Source organism: Diospyros lotus, chromosome 1 (genome assembly GCF_014633365.1).
Source record: "Diospyros lotus cultivar Yz01 chromosome 1, ASM1463336v1, whole genome shotgun sequence".
Classification (NCBI taxonomy): Eukaryota; Viridiplantae; Streptophyta; class Magnoliopsida; order Ericales; family Ebenaceae; genus Diospyros; species Diospyros lotus.
The window spans coordinates 49,318,800-49,338,557 of NC_068338.1; the positions used below are offsets into that span (position 1 = coordinate 49,318,800).

General features: G+C 34.0%; 2 protein-coding genes and 1 pseudogene across 2 annotated transcripts; all 3 read left to right on the top strand.

The window, feature by feature from the left end:
* The first annotated feature begins 1,714 nt into the window (after positions 1-1,714).
* Positions 1,715-6,043, top strand: LOC127790717 (uncharacterized protein At1g28695-like). Its single transcript, XM_052320339.1, has 2 exons — positions 1,715-2,270; positions 5,396-6,043. Exons 1-2 carry the CDS (start codon positions 1,743-1,745, stop codon positions 5,894-5,896), a joined length of 1,029 nt encoding a protein of 342 aa, XP_052176299.1. The 5' UTR covers positions 1,715-1,742; the 3' UTR covers positions 5,897-6,043.
* A 7,417-nt stretch (positions 6,044-13,460) lies between these two features.
* Positions 13,461-16,785, top strand: LOC127811161 (probable beta-D-xylosidase 5). The gene is made up of 7 exons (XM_052350869.1): positions 13,461-13,843; positions 14,202-14,507; positions 14,687-14,856; positions 14,952-15,052; positions 15,128-15,481; positions 15,565-15,978; positions 16,067-16,785. Exons 1-7 carry the CDS (start codon positions 13,541-13,543, stop codon positions 16,675-16,677), a joined length of 2,259 nt encoding a protein of 752 aa, XP_052206829.1. The 5' UTR covers positions 13,461-13,540; the 3' UTR covers positions 16,678-16,785.
* A 250-nt stretch (positions 16,786-17,035) lies between these two features.
* On the top strand, positions 17,036-19,758 carry LOC127794268 (uncharacterized; annotated as a pseudogene).

The window sequence follows — 19,758 nt, forward strand, 5'->3', positions numbered from 1 at the left end:
TGTATTAGAATGCAAGCATGGAATCCGAATACCAATCTTTCAACGTTGTTCAGGATTCATTTATGGTTTTAGGTCAATGAAGTTGCTTTAAAAAATCTTCAGTTATAAAAATTTGTAGTGAAAATTGTTCAAGGACACAAAGCATCAGCGATGATCCTACAGTGTACAAGTTTGTCCCTAAATTTAGAATTTAAGTAATGAAAAATGAAGAGAAGTTCCAAATACGAAGGCCTTGAAAATTCCATTAATGCAACTTTAAATCTCTGTAAAAATATGAACAATGGATTAATAATTGGGAAAACATATAGTTGATTATATGAAAAAGTGAAAGTGAGTATTATAACTGATAAATTCCATGTCCATTTTAGGATTTTACTTCCCTCTCTTTGATTATTGGAGGAGGCCCCAATGGATGTCAATCACCCCAACTCTTCCGTACTTGGCTTGAGCCCTTCACCTAGCTCACATTTGGCTGCTTTCTTTTTTCTTGCAATATATAGTTGTCTTTGTGAACTAGACGCTGCATGTTGGAGATAAAATGTTTCTCGCGCGTCTTGCAACTGTCGGTTCGACTTAATCTTTGATTGATTGCATTAGCCAATATTTGCTTATTAGCACTCACCCTACCTATAAATTAACTTCTTGACTGTGAATAATTGAATGTAAAGAAATCACCTTATGGCTAGGCAATCTACTTTCTCATACTAAACTTTGAATTATATAATTTTTTTTATTGAATTTTATAAAAAGGCAAATCATGTGATATGACAAGTTCATATAGTCAAGTCAAGTCAAGTCAACCTGAGATTGAGAAGCAACTTCGTGAAAATCTCTTGTTTTTGGAATTGAAAAATCATATTCCTGTATTTTATTTCTTTTCTTTTCTTTTTTTTTGTTGTTGTAAAAGATACTATAATGGTGATTAGTTTAAAAATGTTAGTCGTTTTAATTGGTTTTTTAAAGTGCATTCAATAATCATAAATTATACCATCCTTCAATATATATATATATATATATATAAAACATGCATTTATATTTTATGTATTACTTACTAGCTTTAAGAATTACTCAAGGAGGCCGGCCGATAATCTTATTTTAGAATTGCTAATTAGGAGTGTTTTGTTGTGTATCGGTTTTATTAGGATTTTTCTTCAACTCCTTGTAGGGTGTATTCGTTCTGTATTATTATACTTTGACAATTTATACATGCTTCAATACTTTATTCTTGAAATTAATTATACTCTTAAAATATACTTTAGACTCATAAAAATAAATTGTTAGTCTACATTTGATGTTCAAAGTTTCGGTTCGGAGTAAAAGTTAAGGAAGAGTGATCATCTGGATTGGGTTACACAATGACTCATGCTAAGTATTTAGTTATATTTTCATTCATTTTGTTAGATAATTTGACAGTTTTCTATCTAGATGGAAATGGATGCATGTGAACTAATATGGTAAGTATATTTGGGTGAGAATTTTTCTCGTAGCAATTCTATTCTATGTTTAAGAAAGAGAGGCAGAGACATGTTGAATGTGAAAAGTTAAAATAAAAAATTAGGCAAGTCATGACTTTTGACAATAAAAAATTAAATAAGCTACAACATTTGATAATAAATATTTAAAAAATATATATATGATAAAATGAGGAGTGAACTTCAAGCATAAATACTCCCGTTTTCATAAGGTTTAATCACCTCAAGCATCCTAAACATCCTAAGTATCCCATTCTCATAGAGATAGAGATGATGGGGAGCTCCCATTTATTCAGGAACCGTCTTCTAGATTTTGCTCTTTACGGGGCTCTTCTTATGGTCGCCTTGTTTTACGTCTTCGTCTCCAACAAACCCTGTTTCTTCTCTCCCAAATCCCAATGCCTCTTCAACTTTATGAGCACGGAGGTATACGAGGAGGACGAACTCGAGAGAGTATTGGCGGAGACGGCCACGGAGAACAGGACGGTGATCATCGCCGTCGTGAACGAAGCTTACGTGGAAGGTGACAAGGCAATGCTCGACCTGTTCATGGACGCCTTCTGGCTGGGAGAAGGGACGCAGGGCTTGAGGGATCATCTTCTGGTGGTGGCCGCCGATCAGACATCGTACGACCGCTGCAAGTTCCTCCGGCTGCACTGCTACAGACTGGAGAACTTCGCCGGCGAGGATCTCGCCGGGGAGAAGCTGTACATGTCGGCGGGCTTCATCGACATGATGTGGAGGAGAACGCTGTTTCTCGGCGACGTTCTCAGGCGTGGCTACAACTTCATCTTCACGGTACGTGCTTATGCTTTTCCATATCTCCTTTCGCCAAAATATATATTTTAATCTCCCGTTTTTTACATTTAAATATTTAATTGTTTTTTTTGTTATTTCAAACATATTCTTAAACATGTAATTTTTGCTTAATTACACTCTTAAATTTTTTGTTATTTTAATTATATTTTTGAATTTATTATTTTTAATAAATTTATCGAGATATATAATTGATTCAAAATTATATAATTTATGATTGTAATTAAAATAATAAAAAAATTATGAATGTAATTAACTCATAATTATATAGTTCAAGCTTATTTTTAAAATAATAAAATTAAAATATTTAAATAATAAAAACATGCAAGTACATGGATTAAAATATATATTTACCTCTTCTATTTCCAATGCAAGTTTCTTTACAAAATTAAAATTATATTTTCTAAAATGCTACATAGACTGGAATTTTGATATTTTACGTCACATTAATATTAATAACTAAAAATTTATAAGTGATTATTAATTTACTGATAATTATTATTTATGATCATTTTTTATTATTAATACAAATCTTTTAACTAGTATTCTTTTAGGTAGGATTGATTAAAACTAAAGTTAGATTACATTTGACATTTCACTATCAGCCTAACCTATTTATATATTCACCAAAAAAACCTAACCTAACCTAACCTATTCTATTCACCAAAAAATATGTTACCGTTTCCAATAATAAAACATTTTAAGATAGTATTTAAACTTTATTTTATTACTTTATAGTTTTATTATTAATATGACTTTTAAAAGATAATTCATGATATAACCATTGTGAGACAATTCTAACTTAATTAGTATTAGGGTGTGTTTGATTGCATATATTTTTTATGGAAAATATGTAATTATTACACATTTTTTATGAAAAATAATCAAACACTTTTAATTTTTTCATGAAAAATATGTATGGTACAACCATTTAAAGATTATTTCCATGAAATTTATTTTCTAAGGGGGTGAGATGGTTTTTATTTTCTAGGCAATATTACCTAGAATTAAATTCTAGGTAATGCAATCAAACACACTTTTAGGGTGTGTTTGATAGAATGAAATTTTCATGAAAAATGTCATATCTAAAAAATTTAATTCCATCCTTGTTGTTTGACACACAATATTTTTCATGAAATTCAATTCTATGGTACAACCATTTAAAATATATTTTAACTTAATTTCTATGAAAAATTGATTCCAAAGGGTGGTGGTTTCTATTTTCCATGGAAAATGAAAAATATTTTCAAAAGTCTTCCATGGAAAATAAAAACCACCACCCCTTTGGAATCAATTTTTCATAGAAATTAGGTCAAAATATGTTTTAAATGGTTGTACCATGGAATTGAATTCCATGGAAAATGTTGTGTCAAAGATGGAAATAAATTTCTTAGATATGATATTTTTTATGGAAATTCCATGCTGTCAAACACACCCCAAGATGTAATTGACAATGATACTGCCTGAAAAAATATAATGGATCAGATTTATTAATGATTATATATAGTCATGTATTAGTTTTTATGACTACAATCCTTAAATTTTGATTGTGAAGTTTATATTAAATTTAATATTAAGTAATTTTTGAATTGATGTTAATGTATGTTACGTTAGTTTTTATTAATAAAATATTTTAATCACACGTTTTTTCCATTTAAATATTTAAATTTTTTTCTTATTCCAAACATACTCCTAAATTTATAATTTTGAATTAATTGCACTCCTAAATTTTTTATTATTTTAATGACACTCCTAAATTTATTATTTTTGACAAATTTATCAAGACATTCAATTACTTAAAATTATATAATTCAATATCTTGATTGAAATAATAAAAAATTTATGAATGTAATTAAGTCAAAATTATATAGTTCAAGAGTATTTTTAAAATAATAAAAAATAAAATATCTAAATAATAGAAACATGCAACTACATGATTAAGATATATATTTGCCTCTCCTATTTCCAATGCAATTTTCTTTATAAAATTAAAATTATATTTTCTAAAATGTTACATAGACTGGTGGAATTTTGATATTTTACATCACATTAATATTAATAATTAAAAATTTATAAGTGATTATTAACTTACTGATTATTATTATTCATGATAATTTTTTATTATTAATACTAAGTGTAATATAAAATATCAAATATTTTGTCTAGTATTCTTTTAGGTAGAATTGATTAGTTCAACCATCATAATGATAGTTAAAACTAAAGTATAGAGTATATTTGACATTTTACTGTCAGCCTAACCTATTCAATTCACCAAAGAAGACCAAAAAATATGTTACCATTTCTAATAAAACTTTTCAAGATAGTATTTAAACCTTATTTTATTACTTCATAGTTTTATTATTAATATGACTTTTAAAAGATAATTTATGATATAAATATTGTGAGAGAATTCTAATTTAATTAGTATAAGATGTAATTTATTAATGATTATAGTCATGTATTAGTTTTTATGACTACAATTATTAAATTTTGATTTTGAAGTTTATATTAATTTTAATATTAAGTAATTTTTGAATTGATGTTAATGTATGTTACGTTAGTTTTTAATGATAGTATATTGATATTAATCCTAATGGATTGTCCAAATTGTAGAGTTTTAGATTGTACTTAGAAGCCCTATTGAAAAGTACCAAATCCTAATTATATCTAAATAGCTTAATTAAAAGGGCTTCTTGGGGCCATGTTCACCGTTGTTAATGGAAACTTGTCCGATGCATATAGATGGGATAGTTGGTAAGGAGTTTTGAAAATTAATTGAGTCAAAGATTTATATTCTCTTATAGTCAAAATAAAAAGTTTATCAAGAATGATTTGTTGTCTAAGTCGGATGACGCGCACAAAAGATGGATTTGTGGGTCCCCTCTCTCTCAATTTGTCTACATAGAACAAATGTTATGTTATTCAACGATAACATGACAAAATTATAAATTTTGTATGTGTTCATTAATTTATTATATGCTTACAATTTTAATACATAGTAACAATGATTGAATTATATAATTATTCATCGACGTAATAACATGGTATCATGATAAATTGACTATTTTCTCCATTATATCGAGTGGATTGATGTTTTTTCTCGGCAGGATACAGATGTAATGTGGTTTAGAAACCCATTTACAAGATTCTCTCTAGATGAAACCATAGACATGCAAATCAGCTGCGACCATTTCAATGGCGATGAATGGTCCACAAGGAATCCCATCAACACTGGCCTGTACATGATCAGATCCAACAACAAGACCATTGCCCTTTTCGACACTTGGTATTCCATGAAAGCCAACTCCACTGGGCTTAAAGAGCAAGATGTTTTGGCAAAGCTCTTTCACAGCGGCGTGGTTGGAGACTTAAGGATTAGGGTTCGATTTCTTGACACTTGCTTTTTCAGTGGGTTTTGCCAGAATAGTAGAGATGTCAAAGCTGTGGTGACTGTCCATGCCAACTGTTGTAGAAGTATAAGTGCAAAGTTGGTTGATCTAACGGCCACTATTCATGATTGGAAGAGATCGAAGAATTTGTCGTCTAATCAGACAACCACCTTTCAGTGGTCAAGTCATACTGCATGTATCAAGTCTTGGAGATATTAAAGATTTTAAGATTTTTGAGAGGCGGAGATACTTTCTAATTGGATATGTATGATATAATTAAGTAGATGTAAGGAACAAGGTCAGACATATTTTTTTCTTAAAGTTGCGTATGAATAAGTGAATTTAAGGTGGAGACATGATCCCCAAGTTCCCAACCCTGCACAAATCTTTCAACTTAGCCCAAGAAGTCTTAATTTGCTAGTGACTACATAAAAGCTGGCTAATATCCAGAAAAGTCAATCGAATTAATTAATTAAGCCTATGTTGATCCCCAAGTCATTTCGCCCAACCTATATATGTCTAAGGTGGGCACATAAAATCAAAGGATAACTAATTAATAATAAATTTAGAATCTCATTAATTGGGATCATCTTAAAATCAAAATGACTTTATTATTAATTGGAAATAAGAGTAAAACGATCCATTCTGATGGACTATTGATAGATAGAAAGATTCATAATACTTTTAAAAATACAAATATATATAATAGTGTTTAATATTTTATCTGTTTAATTTTAAGAAATTTATAAACGAGGCAACGAATTAACATAAGGCAACGAATTAATAGAAGTTGCAGGAAACGGAAACGGGGCTTGTTAGAGGTGGCCATGGAAACGAAAACGAAAACGGGGCTTGTTAGCGGTGGCTATGCAATTCATTGCCTTATGTTGCATGAAAATAGAAACGGAAAACGTTTCTGATAGGAAACGGAAACGTAAAAATAGATATTTTCCTAAAAAATAGACATAAATATGGTCTGAAACGGGAATACGAAACATTTCGAAAATATTTTGAAAACAGAGAAACGACTCCTATGAGATATTTCCATACAACATAGTGCCTGAGCACCTTACCGAGAGGCTAATCGAAGGGTGCAAAATGATTGAAATGCCCTCACTTAAATAATAAATTTGCTTCCCATGCCCTTACCTTGTCTCTCTCTCCTTCCAGGGCCACCTCTAACAAGCGTTGACCACCGCTTTATTGCCTAGCCATCTCGCTGTCTTCGTCTTGCAGTGGCGGTCGAAGAGGCGATGTAATAACTGTAGAGACTTGTTAGAGGGAACAGGGGCGGGAAAAGTAAATTTGCAAGATGAGGGCATTTATATAAGGATAACGTATGGTAATGAAGTTAAACTGATGATCATTATTTGGCTGTTTATTTTGTTGCAGGTATCACCACCCCACCATGAGCACATAACGACACACATTGTGGATTAGCTTCAATTTCATAAATTATGAATGTGTTTTAAATGTTTCTGCACGTTATTATTACGGAGAGGAAGAGAGTATTGTGTGTATAAGTACTCTTTCTAGTTAAATTTTTTTAATAATAAATAAAGCAGCCCATAATATATAATTCAATATATATATATATATATATATTATGGTTCAATCCTCTTTCAGTTCAGCATTTCAATATCCTGCTCCTTTTTATTTTAATCATGGAACCGAATGGATATTTCCCTAAAAAGAAGAATAAAAGTGAAATAGTTTTAAGTTAAGGGGCGTTAAGTGAAAGTCGATCATACTTAGAGGGAAATTACTAATTAGACCAATTAATTAACCCAAAGACAAACTAGGTGAATTGGCAGCAGCAATACATGCAGGGGATGAGAATTAGGAAGCCGATTTTGAAGAGATTAGGGTGGGGAAGAGAACAGGGAAACCCTAACTGACAAGTTCTCATTTTTTCTGTTGTATATTTTTGTCCTAATTTTGTTTTTGTTCAAAAGTGTGCTGAGATATGAACCGGAGGAGAAGAAGTAACAGTCGCATAGGCATTTATACACGAATTTATTGTTTGGATCTTGGATGGTTTATACCCCTTTTGAATTGACATGTATTAGAATCTGAGCATGGAATCCGAATACCAATCTTTCAACGTTGTTCAGGATTCATTTATGGTTTTAGGTCAATGAAGTTGCTTTAAAAAATCTTCAGTTATAAAAATTTGTAGTGAAAATTGTTCAAGGACACAAAGCATCAGCGATGATCCTACAGTGTACAAGTTTGTCCCTAAATTTAGAATTTAAGTGATGAAAAATGAAGAGAAGTTCCAAATACGAAGGCCTTGAAAATTCCATTAATGCAACTTTAAATCTCTGTAAGAATATTAACAATGGATTAATTGGGAAAATATTATTTATTATATGAAAAGTGAAAATGAGTATTATAACTAATAAATTCCATGGCCCTGTTAGGATTTTACTCTTTCTCTTTGATTATTGGAGGAGACCCCATTGGATGTCAATCACCTGGTGCATCCCAACTCATCCATACTTGGCTTGAGCCTTTCGACTCACCTTTGGCTATTTTTTTTGGAATTATCGTTTTTGCATAATCTTTCGTTATTCATACTCTTAGTTTTAACAGAAGAAATAAATTATAGATGAAAATTTTTTCTTACAGCGCAAGATCAGTAGTCGAACCCATAATCTACTATTGCGAATCTCAACTTATAATGGTCCAACTATTTGATCTGTGTCTTAGGGGGCATATTTAGCTCTTTTTTTTTCTTGGAATAGTTGTCTTTGCGAACTAGACACTACATATTGGAGATAAAATGTATCTCGTTTTGCAACCGTCCGTTCAACTTTTTTTTTTTATTAAGCTCCATTACTTGTGTCCTCATCCACCCTGTTCTTGAAACTATACTGAGTATGTAAATTGTGAATATACCCCCACTGACAAGACTCGAACACGTGACAATGACTGTTAGACATTCGTGAGGCCCTGCCTTTGCCGGTAGAGATGTCTCCTGGGGCGTCTCCGTTCCACTTAATCTTTGATTGATTGCATTTGTCAATATTTGTTTATTAGCACTCACCCTACCTATAAACTCATCAAACCAATAACATATAAACTTATCAAGTGTATTTTGCGTATATGTTGAGCTACAAGTCAAAAGGAGGCGCCAATGCATCTTGTATGTTATGGTCTTCCCTTGTCTTCTATCTGAAAGAGTGAAAAAGGGAAAAATTCCAGACTGTAAGTATAATTATTTTTTACTGTGACCAACTTGAAAGTTCTCGACTATGAATAATTAGATGTAAAGAAATCACTTTATGGCTAGACTATCTACTTTCTCATATAAAACTTTGAATTATATAATTTTTATGACTAAACTTTCTCTATTTTATTTCATTTTTAATTATTGGGTATTTGCCAGATAAGTCTACTTGATCTTTAATCGATGGTTGTCTCACATATCTATGTTGGATTCGAAAATCTCTTGTTTTTGGAATTGAAAAATCATATTCTTATATTTTTTTCTTTTTTCTTTTTTTGTAAAAGATACGGTAATGGTGATAGTTTTATATAAATGTAAGTCGTTTTAATTACTTTTTTAAAGTACATTCAAAAATCATAAATTATACCGTCCATCAAATATATATATATATATATATATAAACATGCATTTATGTTTTATGTATTACTTACTAGCTTTAAGAATTACTCAAGGAGGCCGACGATAATCTTAGAATCGGCGATAATCTTAGAATTGCTAATTAGGAGTGCAAGCAATAGCTTTGTTGTGTATCGATTTTATTAGAATTTTTCTTCAACTCCTTGTTGAGTGTATTCGTTCTGTATTACTGTACTTTGACAATTTATGCTTCAATACTTTATTATTGGAATTAATTATACTTTTAAAATATAAATTAGGCTTATAAAATGAAATTGATAGTCTGTATTTGATGTTGAGAGTTTCGGTTGGGAGTAAAAAGGTAAGAAGGAGTGATCATCTGGGTTGCACACAATGACTCATGCTAGGTATTTGGTTATATTTTCATTGATTTTGTTAGATAATTTGCTAGTTTTCTATCTAGATGGAAATATGGGTGCTTGTGAACTAATATGGTAAGTATATTTGGTTGAGAATTTTTCTCATAGCAATTATATTCTATGTTTAAGAGAGAGAGAGACAGAGACATTGATAGTAAGCTTGATCTTATCAAAATTATCGTCTATTGTCTACAACTACTAATGGGCAATAGGCATATGGGGTAGTAGAGTTAAAAATATATTGTGAGTGCCAAGACTAAATAATTAATCAATTTATTAGGAGAACTTGGAAGCTAATAAGCAACTTATAAATGAGGAGACAGACATGGGATGGGTAGGGAGTTGAGCAACCTAATGAATTGTCTTGTTTTCAACTTGGGTGGTTGAACGAGGATAAGTTTAGGAGGACACTTCACATATTTTGCTGCCTTTTCTATTTTGATCACTAAATTTTATTTATTTGCAATGTGATTACTGATGTTTGAAATTTTTTTGTAGGGTGGTCACATTTAAAATTTTTCGAAAGGCTCCACTGGAATTGATGACGTGGCCCTGATATGGCAAAGAATAAAATCGATATGCTGATTGTCCAATGAAAACCAATAAGATTTTGTCATGTGTCAATGCACCCCTATTTCTTTGTATTTGCCTTCTCGTCGCTCGCCTGCAACTTCTCCACTTCTCTCTTTCTGCATCGTCATTACAATTCATTGTCGTCGTTGTTGGAGTGATCGCCATTGATGCCCCCATCGTTGTTTGAACCTAATGTTGCCGCCACCAATGTTGCCCTCTTTTTCTTCCCTATAAAATTGGTTCTTTTTGGTGCATTTTTTGTGTTTTGGGCTGCAAAAGAACATGATTCATTACAAGAAAAATCATATTTAGTGACGGAATTATTCTGTCGCTAATTTTTTTAAATATTTTTTTAATTTGGCGACGGAATTAGGGATGGAATATCCGTCGCTAAATTTTAATTTTTTTTATATTTTAGCGACGGGGTTGACCTTGTCGCTAAATTAAATTTTTTTATTTAATTTTTTAAATATATTAAAATTTAAATCAAAATAAAAATATAATTTTTCACTACTAATATAATAATTAATAACATTTTATTTAAATTAATAACAAAATAAAATTAAAATTAATATTCATTTCCTTTACTAACATTAAATATTAAAATTAATATCATTAAATAAGTTTTGAGAAATTTTGGTGTATAAATATAATTCTAAAATATTTGAAAGAGAATAGTATAAATATATTTTATATACATCAATGAACAATGAGACTTTCAGATTGGTTGGCTCGCGCGCAAAACTTGATCATGAGAGATTGGGGATTCGAATCTGGTTGAGAGCATGAGATAATTGCTAAGAGTATTATCTCAGCGTTGCCACGTGGCAAGTAGAGAAATGGCCACGTGGCGCACATAAGGGGTGGCTGGGCCTAGCGCGCATTGAATTTTGAATTTAGTGATTGAATTAGCAATGGAGTCAATCCCATTGCTAAAAAATAAAAAATAATTTAATTAAAATTTAGCGACGAGATCGATCTCGTCGCTAAAAAATAAAAATAAATAAATAAAAAATTTTAATTTAGTGATAGGGTTGACCCTGTCGCTAAAAAATAAAAAATAAAAAAATTACAACCCTCGTAGCTGATTCCATAGCTAAAATACTCCCTAATCCTGTCGCTAAATTTCAACAACGCCCGTTTTAGCGACGTAAAGATACCCGTCACTAAATCCGTCGCTAAATTTTTTAGTGACGGAATTTTTCGTCACTAAAATGTTGATTTTTTTATAGTAATTTGTTTATTTATTGTTTGCCTTTTTGACTCTTCTCGATGTTTTATTTTTCTCTTCTTTTTTTTTTTCTTGCCCCTTCTATTTTTGTTTTTTTTGTTGCTTGTAATCTTGATCATCTAGCTATATATGGAACAATTCTTATGTTGGATGGGCCGATTAATGGATGGATCTCCATACTTTTTTGGAGTGATGCTCCATCACGAATGCCTCCACTTACCGACCCCTTAGTATGGTAGGAGAATTTAAATCAAGAACCGCATTTTGATCCCATTTTGGGTATACTGGGTAATTGATACCATTTCCACAAGTCATCACAAATGCCTATAATTGATCGTATATACAATAAATATTTCATCCATACTTGGAAGTTATTGCTTTGCCAACTTTTAAATGTCTAATTAATTAATTTCATATCTTGCACCACCCAATTTCAAAATCAGCAAATTAATTAAGAACCAAGCAAATCGTTTGTCGTGATAATAATTAATGTTGCAAAAAGGAAAGGAATTCAAAATCCATTGTCGACACTCCGATTCTTAAACATTAATAATAGCATTAATTCAAAATCTTACAATATCAGGTAAATATCTTTTAGCTACGATCGCATCACAAAATGTAATGTTGTTAAGAGGTCATTTCACAAATGTAACGATCACAAGTATTAAGTATTTTATGTTTTTTTAATAATGTAAAATTATAAGCATGACATGTGCTTTTCAATTTATCTAATTAATTTTGGAACCAAAAACATGTATATATAGATTTTATAATCAATAGAGAGACGAACTCTAATCTTTCTAGAATTAATTTAAACGCTCTTTCATCATGAACTTAATTATCTATAATGGGCTAAAGCAAGGGAGTTAATAGGAAGAGAGCATGCATGTGGTTAATTTATCTAACATGGGATAAAAACACAAATTTGTGTGTCTATATATAAAACCAAATTAATTTATAAACACAAATTTATCTGTTTCAATCAAGATATCCTACAAAACTAATATATACATAAATTACCCATTTAATTTAACAGGGAGGTGACACCAATTTGAATCTAAGGAACAAAATGCAAATATATATATATATATGGCTTCCACCATTAAATTTCATGCGAATGATTGATACAAAATGTATAAAAATATCATATCATTGGGTAAACACAAATTAATGTAATGATAATTATAAGAGAAAAATTCATAATTTAATTATGACTTTACGTTGGAAGAAAATAGCCATGGGATTTGAATGATTTTTTTTTTTAAAAAAAAAGGAAAGAAAATATATAGCTATGGAATTGTTTGTTGTTATCCATTAAGATACTCAATTCCAACCAACTTCTTATCTTAATTTGATACGGATAAAAGGTAATAGATATGCCTATCTCATTGTACTTGTAATTTGTGTAGTAACTATATTATCTTTATCGTCATTTATTAAAAGTATAACTGATGTATTTTAGGGTTTCTACTTCTTATTTCAATGTCTGCCCTTAACTTGATTTTTTTTGTTTGTCAGCATATATTTATATATATATGTGTGTCTGTGTGTGTTTTAGTAATTAGCTTAATTATTAATCTAGAACAATAATATTCAAAATGTACCCATAGACGAGGACAAATCATAACCATAATACACGAGTTTAGATAAACTTCCCAAGGTGATCATAAACTTATCTTTAATTAAGAAAATCACAATTATATTAGGTTTTGAGGAGATTAAGGTAGTTCAAGTTTGATCAGAACTAGACTTCTGATATATATATATATATATATATCCAACAAATAATCAATAATAAACTAAATCTGTTGGTCCTCGTCTCTTTCCCTATATATACATATACATACGTCTGATGGTTATTAATTGATTGCAGCTAGCATTATTAATATTCAGCATATTATTAGCACCAAGTACCAACAATGGCGAAACCAAGCTTTGTTGTCTGGTTCTCTCTGGCTCTCTCTATCGCCTTCCATGCCAGTTCAATCTCGGCCGCCAGAAGCTTCGGCCACGTCTGCGATGCTTCCAGGTTCAGAGAACTGGGGCTGAAGATGGAGGATTTCGGGTTCTGCGACTCGTCGCTGCCATACCCAGTGAGGGTGAAGGACTTAGTGGACCGGATGACGCTGCAGGAGAAGGCGCAGCAGCTGGGAGACACGGCGACTGGGGTGCCCAGGATTGGCCTGCCTGCGTACGAGTGGTGGTCGGAGGCGCTGCATGGCGTCGCCGACACCGGCCAACCGGGCAGTAAGGCCACCTTCTTCGACGACCAAATCCCCGGCGCCACCAGCTTCCCCACCGTTATTCTCACCGCTGCAAGTTTCAATGAGTCCCTCTGGAAGACCATTGGCCAGGTCAGTAGTACCCTTCTGTGATACAGGGAGGGGAACTTATCTAGTGCGTGATTTTGAAATTTTTGAAACGCTTTTGTTTCTGAAAGGTTAAAGAAAAAGTTTTTAGGTTACTTTTACAATTTCAAGAACCTTTTATATATAGTTATTTTTTAATATTAAAAAATATAAAAAATACGTTTCCAATTTGGATCTCACTAGTAGTACGTAGTCTTAAATATTTTGAAAAGATATATAGCTAATTAATTAGATTTTGTCACTTTGAACTATGAATCATATATATTTTTGTTAAAGCCTTGTACTAGATATATACTTGTATAGCAAATCTTCAATTTGTTTTTTTGTTGCACTATTATTGTAGGTTGTTTCAACTGAGGCAAGAGCCATGTATAACATGGGGCATGCTGGGTTAACATTCTGGAGCCCAAATATCAATGTGGTGAGGGATCCCAGGTGGGGAAGAAGCCAAGAAACGCCTGGCGAAGACCCTCTGGTGGTTGGAAAATATGCTGTAAACTATGTCAGAGGCCTGCAAGATGTTGAAGGCACCGAAAACATCACAGATTTAAACTCTAGGCCTCTCAAGGTTGCTGCTTGTTGCAAGCACTATGCTGCATATGATCTTGAGAGCTGGCTTGGATCCGATAGGTTCCATTTTGATTCAAAGGTAAGTTGTAATTAAGTAAGTGCATGATGATGATGATCACTATATTCAAGATTTTTACTTAAGAGTTGTCACGACACATGTATAGTGCAATAAAGGTTTAATTAGATAATATTTTAACAAATACTATCTTAGTATATAAGTCGTTTTTATGCTAAATTATTTTTGTATTAATTTCGCAGGTTATGGAGCAAGATATGAGAGAGACATTCCTTAAACCTTTTGAGATGTGTGTTAAAGATGGAGATGTTTCCAGTGTAATGTGTTCCTTTAACCGCATCAACGGCATACCTATTTGTGCTGATCCACAACTCTTGAAAGACACCATTAGAGGAGAATGGGACCTTCACGGGTGTGTAAGATCGGTCGAGTTTAATTTGAGAATGAGAAATCAAACATCTTAATTAATGACAATCAAAAACTCAAATCACTAATTTTGGCTTTCAGGTACATAGTTTCAGACTGTGATTCAATAGAAGTAATGATAGATGGTCACAAATGGTTAGGGGACACACCAGAGGATGCTGTTGCACAAACACTCAAAGCAGGCTAGTATTCTCTCATCTGTTTGTTTGTTGCCTCCACAGATTAATATATTTAAATCGTATCTCTTTGGTGTTCAGGTTTGGATTTGGATTGTGGGTACAAAATCGGGAGTTACTATGGCAACTATGCAGGCAGTGCAGTAGAACAAGGGAAAGTTGGGGAGGCAGAGGTAGACAAAGCCCTCAAAAACCTCTACACTGTGCTAATGAGACTTGGCTATTTTGATGGCATCCCTCAGTTTAAATCCCTGGGGAAGGCCGATGTCTGCTCTGAAGAACACGTGGAATTGGCAGCCGAAGCAGCAAGGCAAGGGATTGTTCTTCTCAAGAATGACAATCAAACTTTGCCTTTGAACTATGGTGAAATTAAGAGCATAGCAGTCGTAGGGCCTCATGCCAATGCCACCGAAGTCATGATTGGAAACTATGCAGGTACCTGCTTATATATATAATTTGATTTTTTTCTCTAAGGAAGAAATTAGTCAAAATCAAATTAAATCTTTTTTTGTGTATAGGTATCCCTTGTCGATATGTATCCCCCGTGGACGGCTTCTCTGCATTTGGAAACGCGAGATATGAAACCGGTTGTGCTGATGTTGCTTGCAAGAATGAGAGCTTGATATTCCCAGCCATGAGAGCTGCAAAGAAAGCTGATGCTACTGCAATTATAGTGGGGTTGGACTTGTCGGTTGAGGCTGAGGGCTCAGACAGAGTGGATCTGTTGCTTCCGGGCTACCAAAATCAGCTCATCAAACAAGTTGCCAGTGTCTCCAAAGGACCCGTCGTTCTTGTAGTCATGTCTGGTGGTCCAGTTGACATCTCTTTTGTCAAGAACGACCCAAAGATCAAGGCTGTCTTGTGGGTTGGTTATCCCGGTGGAGAAGGTGGTCGAGCCATAGCTGATGTTGTATTTGGGAAGTACAATCCTGGTATGCTTCCTATTATCATCTGTAGTCCGCATTCATTTAGAAATCTGTATGATCTCGATGTAACCATTCCATTTTACTACACTTTCAGGAGGAAGATTGCCCCTCACATGGTACGGAGCCGACTATGTTGATATGTTGCCAATGACATCCATGGCATTTAGACCAATTGAGAGCTTGGGCTACCCCGGCAGAACGTACAAATTCTTCAATGGCTCCACAGTCTATCCATTTGGGCACGGACTCAGTTACACCCAGTTCAACTACAACCTCAAGTACTCCAAAAGGTCACTCAACATCAAGCTCCACAAGCTGCAACATTGTCGCAATGTGAATTACAGCGCAAGCGCATACAAGCCCATGTGCCCTGCAGTTCTGATCGAGGACTTGAAATGCCATGACAACATCGAGTTTGAGGTTCAGGTCAAGAACGTGGGGAGGAGGGATGGAAGTGAGGTTGTGATGGTTTACAGAGTACCCCCCGAAGGCATTGTCGGGGCCCCTATGAAGGAGCTAATCACCTTCAAGAGGGTTTCCGTGGCAGCAGGACGAAGCAAGACTATTAAGTTTGTGGTGAATGCCTGCAAGAGCCTTGGCATTGTGGACTACACAGCCAACCATCTTTTGCCAGCAGGGAGGCACACTATCATGATTGGAGATGGAGCAGTCTCGTTTCCAGTTAACATTAACTTCAAATATTAGAAGAAAGATTTAGATAGATTAGTGATTTTTTTTTTTCTTCGGTTAGCACCATATTAAACTATCTTTTTCAGGTTCATAATGAACTTTTTTTTATGCAATCACTATCACTATCAGTGCATAGAAAAAAAAATGAGGCATGTAATTTTATGCTTTACTTTTTATTTTTAACTTAGAAAATTCTTAAAATGAGTTATTCAAATTCTCTAGAAATTAAAAAAAAAATGGGATCTTTCTATAATTTTTATTGGATTCCTTTGTAGTTTGAAGCCGTGTTTCAGTTTCTAAATTAGAATATTTAGTAGAAAAAGAATGAATTTTTATACGGGCTGGCATAATTGAGTCCGCCGTTGTTTTTATACTGGGCGATGGCAATTCTGAGCAGAGCACGGCTGCCTCTTGCCCAGGGAAATTAGGGCTCAAGCAAGGACAGTCTTCAATTCATCCACGCATCGGTACGGGAAAGTCTTATCATATTTACACACTGTTTGCGAATATTTATATTTGACCGCTGGAATAGTGAGGATTTGCTTGCTTTACTGTTTCCTTAAATAAACGAATCAAGCTGTTCTGAGCTCCCCGAGCTTTTGCACTCGTGAATCTAATCTAATCAGAGAGAAAGAGAGAGAGAGATGTCAACACCCTCGGCAAGATTCATCCTGAGAAATATCTACCAGTTCCGTCAAATCCCTCCAAACCCCTCGAAAAACTTAAATACCTCCAGTGGCATATCTCAGCTTCTCTCTCCATGGATTTCGCCTTCCAGAGAACGCGAACTTACTTCTCATCATCGCCTAGAATCTTCCAGAACCCGGCAAATCGATTGAGCCCCCAATCCGATTTGTTGCTGAACAGAAGCTTTCTGGGTTTTAGGTACTTCAGTTTCAAGAGTTCGGGATTGGGCAGTAAAATTAATGGGAACTTTGGTAAGAATGTGGTGAAGAATCCAGCCGTGGCGGTCCAGGATGCGTTGGCGCGGTACCGGGAGGCGGTTGGACTGCAAGTTGAGGCTTTCTGGAAGCGGAATTCGCTGGTTTTGTTGGGCGGAGTAGGGGTTTTGACCTGCATTTTGCTGTGGAGGATTTTGTTTGGGATTGCCAACCTGTTTGTTGGGATATCTGAGGGCCTGGCCAAGTATGGGTTTCTTGCTCTTTCAAGTGCTATTGTGGCATTCACTGTGAGTTCTTTATCTGAATTTTCTCTCTGTTTATTAGTTTTGTTCAGACTTAACAGAAATCGAGACTTGTTGATAATTTCCTGATCTAATTATGCAAATCGTGGATCGGTGAGAATTGACAAGGATGGGAAGTATACCCTAAATTTTGTGCATTAGTCCTCACATTGTTGTGGGGGCGATGACTTTCATGAATAAGGCAGCTTGATGGGATTTTTTTTTTTTTTTCCTGAAATGATCAGATTTACATTTTCCTTTTTGGTAGACTTCCTTTCTGTAGAGGAATGTTGATTGATTAGATGATGGAATTCAAACAGAGTTTTTATGATAATAGGAGATTTAGACTCGTTAAAAGATTTGGATGGGCTATTTTATGCTTGCCTTCCTCATAGTTTTGGTCCCAACCTGAACTTAGATTGCTGGAGGTCTCTTCATGGAACTTCTGTCATGTAAATCTTGATTTGATTGTAGCAATGATAACAGCCCAGTCCTGCACTTATCCAAATTATGTTTATTCTGCAGTTATCTTGCATGTTTGTCCAGATGGCAACAAAGCAATTTTGTTATACTTGCAGTAAGCTCAATGGTTGGCATTCTTTATATTCATGTATTCTTAACTAGCTTCCTCTGATTGATCTTTCTATTAGCTTCCTAATTTTTGGTCCTTCTTTTAGTCTTTTTGCTATTTGTATAGATATGTTTGTGGATAAAGATGATTAGCAAATTGGACTTCATGTAATTAATCTCATGTAGTGGGATTGTGAGCGGAAATACCTACAAGACCAACGGTTTGTGCAAGAATTAAATCTTAACCAGAATACCGAAAATATACAAATAATCAAAGAACTCTCTTCAGCCAACGAATGGCAGTCACTAAGACTATAGATCAAGGCTCAGATCTGGGTATCCAACACCACTTTCGCCAAGCTTCAACAAGCCCAACCCCCAAATCAATCTTTCGCCAAACCCAATCAACTACACGGACTGGAGTTCCACAAAAAAGCAGCAATATCACCAAGATATACGGATAAAAGAGGCGAACCAGAGAGGGTCGAGAATCAGTTAAGGAGGCGAAGCAATCTTGCTTCCAAAAGGATCGGCTAGAACATATATATAGAGGGGAGCAGAAAGGCACGGCACAAACCAATAAGTGGTGTTTGGACTTGATTGTTACTTCAATCACGGGCCAAAACCTATGAAGTTTAGGCTCACCTTATACAATTGCCATCGCCTTGGGCTTATTAAGAAACACAAATCCAACAGGGATTAAGGCTTGGTGGTGGTGGTGATACTAGAGAGGAGTAACTAACTCTCCTCACCTGTCATTTTGCTCCAGCATCAAGTGACTCGCTCTCTCCCGTGTGTGTGTGTGTGTGTGTGTGTGGAGAGGAGGAGGGAGGGGGGGGGGGGGGGGGGGGGGGGGGGGGGTGCGGGTCTAGTTGATTCAGGTATCCGAGAAGTTTGGTATAAAGTAGTACCAGAAATATGCATTTTTGTAACCAACATGAATAGATCAAACATTTTTAGCATTTTTTCTTTTTAATGGTGGCCTTTTTCCTTTATCTGTGTTTTGTTGCCTTGTTTTTGTTATGTGAAGGGCTTGTATCTCCGTTCAATATTCACAATCAATCCTGATAAAGTTTATAGAATGGCCATGACGAGGCTTAATATAAATGCTGGAATTCTTGAGGTTATGGGTGCTCCTCTTTCAGGGACTGATTTGAGAGCATATGTTATTTCAGGAGGAGGTATCATGATAAAGAATTTGAAGCCAGTTTTACGACGCAAAAGATGTTTTCTTATATTCCCTATATACACGAGGTTCTGAGAGAAAAGGTCTAGTGAGTGTTGAAGTAAAGAATAAAAAGGGCCAGGTTACAAGCCAGTATACCCAAAATGTTTCTGGTTAA

Coding starts and splice junctions, on each gene's coding strand:
- LOC127811161 (XM_052350869.1), top strand. CDS start 13,541: ATGGAGGATTTCGGGTTCTGCGACTCGTCGCTGCCATACCCAGTGAGG. Junction 14,508..14,686: donor GGTTCCATTTTGATTCAAAG/GTAAGTTGTAAT, acceptor TTAATTTCGCAG/GTTATGGAGCAAGATATGAG. Junction 15,482..15,564: donor CATGATTGGAAACTATGCAG/GTACCTGCTTAT, acceptor TTTTGTGTATAG/GTATCCCTTGTCGATATGTA.
- LOC127790717 (XM_052320339.1), top strand. CDS start 1,743: ATGATGGGGAGCTCCCATTTATTCAGGAACCGTCTTCTAGATTTTGCT. Junction 2,271..5,395: donor GCTACAACTTCATCTTCACG/GTACGTGCTTAT, acceptor TTTTCTCGGCAG/GATACAGATGTAATGTGGTT.